The sequence below is a fragment of the Phocoena phocoena genome, chromosome 11, assembly GCF_963924675.1.
Source record: "Phocoena phocoena chromosome 11, mPhoPho1.1, whole genome shotgun sequence".
NCBI lineage: Eukaryota > Metazoa > Chordata > Mammalia > Artiodactyla > Phocoenidae > Phocoena > Phocoena phocoena.
Genome location: NC_089229.1, coordinates 91,116,338 through 91,129,433, shown reverse-complemented (window position 1 = coordinate 91,129,433; position 13,096 = coordinate 91,116,338). Strand labels below are relative to the sequence as shown.

Genomic DNA, 13,096 nt, shown 5'->3' with positions numbered 1-13,096 from the left:
CTCTCCTCAAATTTTGGTTTCCTCTGACCTTCAACTAAATGGTCACCATACACTGTAAATCATCTCTTACATTTCTTGGTAATACAGAGTCACAGGAGTCAAGCTCTGCCTTTAGACTGAAGAGAACAATCTACCCACTTTCCTGCAGAAACCTTTAACTGACATGCAACAGACTGGACTCTCATCATGAGAAGGTACAGTGACACACAGACCAAAGCATGTGATACATAGAGAAAAACTGTTGTCTGGTTTAGTTAGGAAATGGGAATGATCCTGACACTATAATGGGATAGAAAGTTTTGTGTGTTTAACACACACAGATTAGGAGGTAGTGTGGGACTCACTCATTCATTTATATATTCAAGAAATATTTCTGAGTATACAGACTATGTCTCTGGCACTGCACTAGGCTCTTCATATGTCCAAGCTGAGTAGAACAATCATGGAATTGATGGTCAGAAGGACTGAGTTCTACCTTTGGCCCAACACACTACCTGGTGATGTGATTCCAGACAAGCCATTTGGCTTTCTGGGTCTCTCTTTCTTCAGGCTAAAGCAGGAGGTTTGGAATGGATGATTTCTAAAGCCTCTTCCGGCCTGAAAGTATGTAATATAGAGACTCTGAAATTGCCCACAATATACTAATAAAACAGCAGAAATAGCTATTTCTACCTGTAGAATGCCTGGTATATGGTCACGATACGGACCTTATTTTCAACTCCTCACAACAGTTCAGATGAGGATACTGAAGCTGAGTAACATTTTTTTTTTTGCGGTACGCGGGCCTCTCACCGCCGTGGCCTCTCCCGTTGCGGAGCACAGGCTCCGGACGCGCAGGCTCAGCGGCCATGGCTCACGGGCCCAGCCGCTCCACGGCACGTGGGATCTTCCCGGACCGGGACACGAACCCGCGTCCCCTGCATCGGCAGGCGGACTCTCAACCACTGCGCCACCAGGGAAGCCCAGTAACACGTTTAAGTTGCTAATAATATGATTAACACCACACGACCGGTAAAGCCCAGAACTGGGATTTGAGTTCAAACGTCTCTGAGGGCAAAGCTCTAATCCATCCACTGAGTAATATTCTGCCCTTGATGGAGTCTTTGATGCTGAATGCCTTCATGATCTTAGCTCTGTCCAGAGAGCTTCTTGTGAATGTATACTATCATCCACAGACGTGCCTTCTCCCTCTCGCCCCCTTCCCTCTCTGAGTGGGGAGCACGGCAGGTTAGAGGGGCTGCAAGGTACCTGAGCACCAGGAGGGCGCCGAGCAGGAGCAGGGCCACGGCCCCCGTGAGAGTGAAGACGGCGACCATCAGCATTTGAGGGCCTGGGGCAGAGAAGACGGTGAAAACGCACCAGTAAGGACCTTTGAAAAGACAATGCGCACACCCCACAAGATTCTAGTTGTGTAATATAACTTGAGGATGGGGAAAAGGAGAGACCTTTTAAGCTATCCGTCTTTTAGAGAAAGACAAACATCATACTATCGATATCACTTATATGTGGAATCTAAAAGAATGACACAAACGAACTTATTTACAAAACAGAAACAGACTCACAGACTTCAAAACAAACAAATTTAAAACAGACTTCAAAACAAGCTTAAGTAAAAACAAACTTAAAACAGACTTAAAAACAAACAAATGTAAAAACAAATGTAAAAATGGTCACCAAAGGAGAAAAGTGGGAGGGAGAGATAAATTAATTAGAAGTTTAGGATGAACATATACACGTTACTGTATATAAAATAGATAATCAACAAGGGCCTACTGTATAGCACAGGGAACTCTACTCAATATTCTCTTAATAACCTCTACGGGAAAAGAATCTGAAAAAGAATGGATATAGGCATATGCATAACTGAAGCACTTTGCTGTACACCTGAAACTAACACAACACTGTAAATCAACTATACTCCAATATAAAATAAAAATTAAATTAAAAAAAGATATCTGTCTTTTATTAATCTCTTCATTGGTAATACAGATCCTGCATCCTTGGTCTATGAGGAAAACCGTCTGGAATGTGCCCCAAAGTGGCTTAATTTCATCTACCCTTATAGTTTAGACATCTCGTTTCTTACGGGAATCATCAAATGTTACAAGGACATAAAATAGTTTCTGGCACACAAATAATTTTGGTGGGAAGACTATCTGATGTCTTTGATACCAATATACCTAAGGAGGATTCATAGAGGAAGAAATAGACAACTGTTTTTCAATACAGAGAACACATCGGAGGAAAAGTAGGACAGTGTGGAGTGAACAGTACATGACAGTATTGCCCACTGGTCCTTTCCAAGCTCAACCGGGTCATTGAGGGAAGTCCATGAAGTACGTAAGGAATGTGATTTATTAGCATGTAGGTGAAGCTGTGTAGAAGGAGGAATTTGAGAGACTCGCAGAAGAGTCAGTGGAGTTCAGGAAAACGTGGATCCAACCGAACGAAGCACTGAAGCAGACTCTGAGTGTGCAGAGGACTAAGCCTAGATTAAGAAGGACAACGACAATAATAAAACTGTACAAGAGGGTTTCCCTGGTGGCACAGTGGTTAAGAATCCGCCTGGCAATGCAGGGGAAGACCCCACGTGCCGTGGAGCAACTAAGCCCGTGCGCCACAACTACTGAGCCTACGCTCTAGAGCCTGAGCTCTGCAACAAGAGAAGCCACTGCAATGAGAAGCCCTCGCACTACAGAGAAGAGTAGCCCCGGCTCGCTCACCACAACTAGAGAAAGCCGTGCACAGCGATGAAGACCCAATGCAGCCAAAAATCAATTAAAAAAAAAAAAAAAACTGTACAAGAAAGTCGTTGTTCAAACATGCCTCAGCAGATCCTTATTAGAATAGGAAGTTAGAGGGTTCAAGAAGAAGAAATGGAATGGATTCCAAGCAACAGATAGTGTGTAAGAAGCTGGAAGGTAATAGCAATATGGTGAAGGAGACAGGCTTTTTTTTCTTTATAGCATAAATAAGAGAGACCCAATCAGAAACTCTAGGGAAGAATGATCAAGGAAGGCGCATCTAAAATTAAAACGAAGTAAAATAGTTTGAGAATTTGGAATTAAAAAAATCCATTTGTGTGTGTGTGTCACAAAGGAGAGACACTGGAGTTATACAGAAAGAAATGTTATCCTGACATGCTATCTAGCTTTATAAAAATAATAATAATGATGAAAATGTTTAGTAATTTTCAACTGATAGGTAAATGACAGAGGGCTTCATATGGCTACCAAAAAAATATTATCAGCCCAGACAAATTAAAGCAAAATACAGGAGAATTTGGGAGGTGGAAAGGAGGTAGAAGAAAGGAAAGTGACACTAACGTCTTCATCTTACAAAGCTGGGAAGCAAGAACTTTTATATATACTTGATAGAACTCAAAGCTTATGCAAAATTAATTAAAATTACAAGCACCAATAAATGTATTGACAAAAAGATATAACTATATTGAGAAGAGCTTAGAGAAAAGTGGAGCTAGTGAGAATGAACTATATCTTCATTTATCAATACAAGAAATAGATAACATCTAAAGCTTATAAAGCAAAAAATATATGCATGTTATTTAAAAATATGAAAAAAATGGAGAAGAAGGGACTGCAAGACCAGGGATGCACAGGGGTGGGACCAGGTACACTCTTTCCATTATGAATATTTCTACTCTTGACTTTTAAAATCACGTGCATGAATTTTTATACAATAAAAATATAATTAATGAAGGTGTCCCTGGAATGATGAGTGGCCAGATCTTATTCAAGTAGCACCTCAACACCTCACACTGTGTTCTCTCTCATGGCACCATAACATAGACCCTTGAGGGCATGGCCAGTGTTCTGTCTGCTCATCTTGATACCTTTAGCACGCAGCACCAGACCTGGTACCTGGTCACGTATCAATAAAAAGTTACTGAATAAATAAATAATTGAATAAAAACTTGGCCCTGCTCATCTCACTCTCTGAGAAGAAGCAAAGAAAAATGCCCAAATAATATATGTAAATAAATTCACATAAAAAAAAATCTCTTGTGCTATTAGACTTAGCTTACATGTCACACGTATTTTTGAACCATTTTTGTTTCATCACATTATGTCCTTCTAATGAGCTAACCATTTTTTTTTTCTGAGGTAGGGGGGTTTAGTAAGGTTCACACTGTAGCACCTTTCTATAAGGGATGAATTGGAAGGAGTTATGCTTTGCTAACTTATAACTTTGCCTCTGCTTGTTATTTTGTTTTCTGCTAAGGGGAGAGTTTAACAGTGAAAATGTGAGCCCTGGATTTCTATTCTCGTTAGCGCAGAAATAAATTATTCCCTTGGCGGTGGAGCTGCACTGTGGGCATATGTGACTTTGGTGAATTCCGTTTATTACTACAATCACCACTTCCATCCCCACCCCCACCACTCTCATAACCCTAACCCCACACAGAAAACAGCAGTGAGTGCGAGGAATACAATGTCAACGGTGCAGACAATTCTACTCCTCAGTCTACCAAAATTACCCAGCCTCCAGACTACAGCAGAAGTTGGAGGGAATACCTGCTGAGTCCTTAGCCCCTCTCAATTCTTCCCCAGTATAAACATCACATTGCATGAAATATAATTATGATATTTAAATATACTACATACTATTTAAATATAGTAATTTTTAATTCAACATACTTGTAAATCACCGTATCACGTTAGTTCTAAGGTTAAGTTTCTGCTGCCCTCTGGTGGCTACTGTGGTTATCACAGCCTATTTAACTAGATGGTGAATGTAGATTGAGTTTTATAACCCCAAGGTCATAGACCATGATCGTTGGAAAGAACTTTGAGATCAGTTAACAAATCTCCTGACTTAACAGAGGAAGATACTCATAGTTAGAGAAGTAAGTGGACTGAAATTAACACTGTCTAGATCAGTACTGAATAGCAGCATATTCATAGTTATCTCATACTGCCTTTCATTCCTCACTTCTTTCCTTCCTCCTTTCATTTCCTCCCTTCTTTCCTTCCTTCATTTCTTCCTTCTTTCCTTCCTTTCAAGGCACTGTGTCTGAGTAAAGAACGGACCCTACACTTACACGCTGTATGGTGTAAACAAATAAATGAGATATAAGTAATAGGCCAGAAGTCCGGTGTAATAAGGGCAAGGTCAATAACCTCCTGAGATGCTAAGAAAAAGCTTAGGAAAGGTGAAATCCAAGCTACACATTGAGGATGAGTGGTTGTTTACTAGTTCTATGGGGGGTGATGGTGACAGATTTTAGTCAGAGGGAGTGGCATCCATAAAGACCCAGGAGCACGAAGCTGCAGGACCCTTTCTTTAAGGAAGTAGGAGGAAGTTGAGAGAGTGGGGAAGAGATTTCAGGTAAGATGAAAAAGAAGGCTGGAGACGTGGGAAGATCAGGGACATTCTGTGCTATAATAAGTCATTTGGACTCTGAAGGCAAAGTGGAGCTGCCAATCGAAGGGTTAGCAGCAGTTGGGTAATGCGACTGGATTTGCGCTGTCCCTCTGGCGGCAGTGGTGGTTGGGTTTGAGCTGGGCAGGAGGTGGGGCTGAGCAGGAAGACAGATGGATGTCATTGGAACCCAGGAGGCAGCTGAGGAAGGCTTGGGTGCGGAACAGAAACCAGATCTGCGTTGTACACTGCTGCGTCCCAGGTGCTTAGAACATTGTCTGGCATTAAGTAAATATTTGTCAGATGAATGAAAAGACAGTGATGGTAGAATCTCCTGATGAAACGTTCTGTTACTTAGTTGGCAGTTGTGTACACAGATGAAAGACCAGGCATGACTATCTTATCTGTATACTATTTGAAAGACTGAGTTACTTAATTTGTAAAGTCTGAAACTAAATGTAACAGTTAAAGAATGAAAAGCTCTGGCTAACTGAATTTTCTAGTTAACTGAGGATGAAGTAAAGTTGCCCAGGATGAGGCAACATCCCTGTCATATGTAATGTAAATATTTAATGTGATCTCGTTTAGGTAAATAAGGAGAATTCTCTCAAAAATCATGTTTTGAGAAGTTCATTATTTTACACAGTACAGACTTTCTGTTAAATAACCAAAATATCTAAAAACTTTTAAAGAAATATATTAGAAATACAAACCCAACTCTGTCACTGAGGGCTATAATTAAGGAAAAAGAAAAATAATTTTAACTCAAAAAATTACAAAAGAAAGAAGCATAGAGTTGCAGAAGCCTGTGAGAAGAGATATATTCAAGTTTGGCTTGAATCTAGGAAGCTTGAAGATGGTTCTAGAGATAAGTAAAAAGAAAAAAAAAAGCTTGCTAAAGAAAACAAATCAACTTTAAAAAGCCATGATGACAGTAAATCATTTAGAAGAATGGGATCCCTACTTTCTACCTCTCTCTTTGCTTCAGTCAACTGCCTCATGTCTATTGACTAAAAACACAGGATTCATTTTTAACCAAATTTGACTCATGGAACACAAGAACTAGAAACATAGTTACAGCTATAATGTAAACAAGCCCATTTAATCAGAACTGTTCTCTTCAGCCAGATCAACCTTTCAGCCAGAGTTTCTGGCTGTAGAGCAGGGCTAGGATAGAAGTATTTCTAGTTTATAATTTTTAATATTTTTAAAAAATGGTAAATTAATAGAGTCATTATGGAAAATTTAGAAAATTAAGAAATATATAAAAAAGCAAAAAGAAAATCTAGGATACTATTACTCGGAGGCTACGACTATTGACATTTTAGCATACTTTTCTGCAGTCTTATTTCTATACACTGTTTTGCAAAGTTAGACTTTCATTAAATAAAAAAGCTGTATTACTTTACTCATAACTTCCAATGTCATTTACAATTCTTTGTAAATAATTATTTTTAATTGATTGCATGCTGCCCCATTTCTGAATACATTGTAGTTTTCTAAGTCATTTTATTAATAATGTTTCCACCTTTTTTTTTTCTTTTGCATCTTTGGGCATAAGTATTTGTTCAAATTTAAACTTTTTTCCTAAAAATTGATTAGTAATATGGAATTACTTACTATTCGTTGTGGAAAGCCTTGGCCAAGCCAGCCATGGGCAGAGTGTCCTGAGACCTTGTTGCCCACGAGACACTCAGCTGGCCCTGTCCAGTGACAGTCAGTGTTATACAGTTGCATGGCAAGTTGCATGGGTGAAGCCCTAGCCGTATTAGGGCTTTCATGACATGATGGGACCTCATCTCAGGTAGGAGGGTAACCGTCATTATGACCCAAGTATGTGTCCTCTGAGGAAACGGGGGAGACTTCAGAGGCCACGCTCACTTACCACCCTCAGTCTAATGACATCGAGTATTCCTTGCTGAAATATATATTCCATGAGTTTCCTTCAGTAAAATGTAAATGGAGTGAGACTATGTGTCTCTGTGTTCATTTTGCCAATTGCCAAACCTAGTTTTCTATAGGAAAATTTACGTCAAGGGGTAGGTAGGACACCCTATTAAAGACACCCTATCTTAAAGACAGTTATAGCTAAATTAGAATGGGATGTCTTCAGTGTTTTATCAGAACCGTAATATTATTCATTGGACAGAGACGTAAAGTCCATGTTTACAAACCTGGCAAATCTAATACAGACAATAAGCAAAACAACACAAAAAACACAGGCTAATTTCATAAACCACAGAATTTACTCTCCTTACCAAAAAGACAATTTCAGGAAAAGAAGCTTCATGAAGGATATCTTACCCTGGCCTGGAATATCATTAGGAAGTTTGTGGTTCTTCCAGATGAATGTGGGGCTCTTATCCACCGGGTTAGTCTGGTTTATGCGGGTGTCATAGGTCAAAAGAACCTTGTACTGTGTCGGGGCATGAAAAGAAGAAGGACGAACAGAAAAAGACATTTTAGAATGACTTCTGATCAGATTAACCATGCTGCCCAATGACATTTGAATTTCATAGCAATGTTTCTCAGTGAAACAAGGTAAATGTTACCAGCCAGGACCTAGTCAGGATCCACTTGGTTCTCACCATGAACATGGATTTAAGCTCCATGTGGGCCGATTAGTTTTCTGTTTCTTTATGACCATATGCTACACCTGCCCAGCAGAGATTCTTTGGGTCTTTCTAGTTCAAGTCTTTCATTTTACTAATGTTAAAATAGAAGCAAGAAAAATTAAATGGCTAGCTCCAAGTCACATGACAAGGGAGACAGCAGTGTTTTCCACAATATTAAGTTGCTACTAAAAATGATGTCTTGAGAAAATGCACCATAGCTAACATCCATTATCCATATTTATACACGTCAAGGGGCTCCTAGAGAATTCTACATTTCTTAAGTTCTGTCAATTACATAATTTTTGAATCTCTTCTGGCCCTATGCTCTAATGTACTTTCTTAGACACGGCACTCACTAGGTTTCCAAGATAAAAGGTTTCTTTTTCAAGTAATCTGTCAATGGAAATATTAATATATCCTTAAATTACTGCTGCATATATTGAGTCAGTTTTGTAAGAGGCATCTGGAAAATGTTCATCCTTCTAAATTCCCCACTACTCCCGCAAAACATTCTGGACAAAATTTTACATTCTCAAAATTATACTCTTAACTTGAAAACAGAATATAAACTTGCATATACTGAGGATAGAAAATATCCTACATATTAGGGGCTGGTAGATTATATCTCTACTGAGACCTACTCTGATTATGGAATAACTTATCTATAGCCCTATGTTTTGAGAATTAATCCCTCGTTTCCCCATAGATACATATCATACAGCACAATTGATGGCATTAGATTATCGAAAGGTTCAACTAGACTTGCCTGTGGAGACAGCAAGTGCACAGAACCACATTTTTCATTTTGAAGAGCAATCATAAGGCTGACATAGAATCTCACCGCAGGTATCTGCCTCTCTCCAAGGGAGGCAAAGCCATCATCCCAGGTGCAAATAACTTAGAGGGGCATGTAGTTATCTCAGTAGTTACTACTAGAAACTGAAGTACTGAGCAGATTTCATTTTAAGGTATTCCCATGGTACGATGCCAAATACAGCATTATAGTAAAGGTTCAGTATAAGTAAAACAATGTAACTAAAAATGATGCATTACTTTTCTGAAATGCTGCTACCCCCCGCCCCAAACTTCTAGTTTAACTTTCTTAATCTGAGCATCCTTTCTCTAGCTTTTCACATTTCGCATTATAGTTGTCTTTTACAAAGCTGGGTCAATACATACACTCAATATATGAGTTAGGGATGTCAGAATGCTCATATTGGAAAATTACATGAAAAACTTTTTCTAGTAGATTCCTGGTTATGTCAGGACCTAACTTCTTAAAGAAGAAAAGGTTTCTATCTACCATTTGGTTGGTTAGAACAGTGGCTTCTAGTTCATGATGGGCACAACTCTGGGTGACATAAAGGCAGGTATTTTTGTTTTTACATTAAACACTTAGCAGCCGTCACCTATGTGCCAGATAAGAAGCTAAGCACAGGAGACATGGAGAAATGAGATCCACCCCTTTCTTCAAAGAACCTACTGTGTAGGTGTGTGAATATATCTATCTGTCTATTTATAGATATAGATATGTATTATATATAGTGTGTGTGAATATAAAGCACATATGTAGGTGTGTAAATATCTATCTATAGATAGATATGCACTATGTATATATAGTGTGTGAACATAAAGCATAACATTAGAAGGCTGTTTGTATGTGCCAGAGGGATTACACAATTAATGATTTTCATGAGACTTCAGAAGGAGAGAGAAGAGGTAATGCTTCATTCAAATTTTTAGTTGTGGAAATGAATAAACAATTCTTAGGAAAAAACCATCACCTTCTCATTGGTATCCCATCAACAGTCTGGTCTTTATACCAGTGTTTTCTGGGTAGGTATTTTTTATACAGTAAATAGAGTGGATATTCTGAATAAGAAGTTCTATGGGAGAAAATGTTTAAGGAATACGGCCCCAAGGGGGGCATAATCATAAATCTGAAATAAACTAACCTCTAGATTCTAAACATAACTTCTCTAATTCCTTTGCTAGTATTGGGTTGGCCAAAAAGTTTGTTCGGTTTTTCTGTAAGATCTTAGTTACAGAAAACCTTTTGGCCAACCCAATATTTGCCTTCTAGGAGAACCCTCCTCACCTAGTCACTTAACCCCAAGTTGCCAATAAGAAGTCAGACATACTTTGTTGGTGTCCACAGAGGTGTACAGAAGGAACATAGTATTGTCAATATCCCCACAGTCATCCAAAGTCACTGGACCCACACGCCCTAGGGCAAAATCAGAAAGAGTTAGAGGCCATTGTTGACTTCTTGACTGAAAGACCAGTTACATCCTGACAGAGGGTATAAAATAGATTCAAATTGCTCTATTTTACTGAAAAATTGACCTTAATGATGCCAGCTGAGGGCATCTGGATTGGTTCTTGGCCCTGAGATCTCTGAAGGGTATTTTTATAAGAGATGGTATTTAGTTAGAAGGAAAATTCTTTTTCATTGCATTTAGAATGGTGACACTAAATGTAATCAGTCAGTAGACTTCTCCTGATGATTAGTGACACGTTTTTGCTGAGAGTATTGACTAAACTAGTGGCACAGTGTTTGTCGCTCCATAATCTAACTTAGATTGTAAAAGGTCAAAACCCCTTCCCTACCATGTATGAGCTGTACACATTGAAAACGTTAAGTTATTTGAGTCTCAGTTTTCTCAACTATGAAATGATAGCCATATAGGATGAGCCTATGAAATGGCTGTTTAGGTAAAAGAAAAAAATTGATGAAATATCAGCAATTTCACATGGTTCAACATAACAGCTGATAGTTATTTTGTGTTTACGAGACCAGGCGCTGTGCTAAGTGCTTCATATGCATTTATCATTTTATTCTTCCCCAAATACCATGACATAGAAGCTGTTACTATCTCCATTTTATTGATGAGAAGTCTGAGGTCAGAAATATTACTAACTTGTTCCAGGTTATAGGTACAGCTAGCAGGTTCACAGAGGGGCAGGCAAAATGGAGGCAGCCACTGCCGCTGCACCTCCCCCATTGTTGAAGCCCTTCCCCCTCTGCTGATTATGACTGTCAAGGGATGTAAAGGGTTGGTGCTCCCCTCAATCCCCCTTCGTTTTTCTCTTTTTCCCCTTTGAGAGACAGACATTGAAGACTAGAATATCCAAGCAACTGCATATATGGGGGAAATTAGAAAGCTACTACACATGCCCAGGGGAAGGCAGAGGCTCAGAAAAGACCTGAGAAGACCTTAAGTTTACACCTCAGGCTGATCCTCAGCAGAGATAGTCTACAACAATAAAAACAAAAAGCAAAACCAAAAACCAGCAAACCCTGGGGAATGAGAAAATTCCCCATTCCCCGTGTGATTTCCAGGATTACCGATTATTAGATTCAAATGTCCAGCTTTCAACAAAAAACACAAAGCATACAAAGAAACAGGAAAGTATGGTTCATTCAAAATAAGAAAAAAAAAAACCCAATGGAAATTATCCCTGAAAAAGACCTGATGGTGGATCTACTAGAAAAAGGCCTTAAAACAACTGTCTTAAAGATGCTCAAAGAACTAAAGAAAGGCATGGATAAAGTCAAGAAAATGATGTATGAACAAAATGTAAATAGTAATAAAAAGGTAGAAAACCTAAAAGAGAAACCAGAAAGAAATTCTGGAACTGAAAAGTACAGTAACTGAAATAAAAAATTCACTAGAGGGATCAAAGGCATATTTAGGCACGCAGAAGAAAGAATCAATGAATTTGAATATAGGACAATGGAAATTATCAAATCTGAGGAACAGAAATAAAAAGGATTGAAAAGAAGTGAACAGAGTGTAAGGGACCTGTGGGACACCAGCAAGCAGACCAATACATGCATTGTGGAAGTCCCAGAAGGAGAAGACAGAAAAACAGGTAAAGAGACTATTTAAAAAAATAATGGCTGAAAACTTCCCAAATTTGATGAAACACATGAATATAAACATCCGAGAAGCTCAGTAAATGCCAAGTAGGATGAATTCAAAGAAATCCATGCCAAGGCACATTATAATCAAATTGTCAAAAGCCAAAGACATAGAATTTTGAAAGCAGCAAGAGAGAAGTGATTCATCACATATAAGAGATGTTCAATAAGATTTATAAGCAGATTTCTCATTATAAACTTTGAAGGCCAGAAGGCAGTGGGCTGATATATTCAAAATGCTAAAAGAAAAAACTGTCAATCAAGAACGCTTTATTCAACAAAGCTGTCCTTCAAAGTGAAAGGAAAGTAAGACATTCTAAGATAAAAGTTGAGAGGGTTTGTTACCTACCACTAGACCTGCCCTGCAAGAAATGTTCAAGGGAGTCTGGCAGGTTAAAATGAAAGGACAATAGACAGTAACTTGAAGCCATGTGAGGAAATAAAGATCTCAGTAAAGGTAAATACACAAGCAATTATAAAATCTAGTATTATTGTAAGAACAATGTGTTACTCCACTTTTTGTTTTCTACATGACTTAAGAGATGAACAGGGCTTCCCTGGTGGCGCAGTGGTTAAGAATCCGCCTGCCACTGCAGGGGACATGGGTTTGAGCCCCGGTCCAGGAAGATACCACATACTGCGGAGCAACAAAGTCCCTGCACCACAACTACCGAAACTGCACTCTAGAGCACGCAAGCCACACTACTGAGCCCACGTGCCTAGAGTCTGTGCTCCACAACAAGAGAAGCCACCACAATGAGAAGCCCACACACTGCAACGAAGAGTAGCCCCTGCTCGCCACAACTAGAGAACGCCCGTGCGCAGCAAGAAAGACCCAGCACAGTCAAAAAAAAAAAAAAAAGGAGAGAGAGAAAGATGGACAGTGGAGAGTGGACTCTCCACTTTCACTAATGGATAGAATAACAAGACAGAAGATAAGTAAGGAAACAGAGGACTTGAACAAAATGATAAACCAACTAGATATAAGAGACAAATACAGAACATTCTACCCAAAAACAGAATGCACATTTTTCTTAAGTGCCTGTAGGACATTTTCCAGAATAGACCATACATTAAGCAACAAATTAAGTCTCAGTAAAATTTAAAAGATAGATATCATACAAAGTATCTTCTCTGACCACAATGAGCTGAAGTTAGAAATCAATAACAGAAG

At 38.9% G+C, this 13,096-nt stretch overlaps 1 protein-coding gene across 2 annotated transcripts in view; it reads right to left on the bottom strand.

The window, feature by feature from the left end:
• GUCY2C (guanylate cyclase 2C) overlaps window positions 1–13,096 on the bottom strand; it is a 69,166-nt gene that overhangs the window by 38,045 nt on the left and 18,025 nt on the right. For both annotated transcript variants that reach the window (XM_065886678.1, XM_065886679.1), the window contains 3 exons: window positions 10,139–10,224; window positions 7,687–7,798; window positions 1,249–1,330 (listed from right to left, as the gene is read on the bottom strand). In XM_065886678.1, the coding sequence (XP_065742750.1) occupies window positions 1,249–1,330; window positions 7,687–7,798; window positions 10,139–10,224 (280 nt within the window). The remainder of the gene's footprint in view (window positions 1–1,248; window positions 1,331–7,686; window positions 7,799–10,138; window positions 10,225–13,096) is intronic.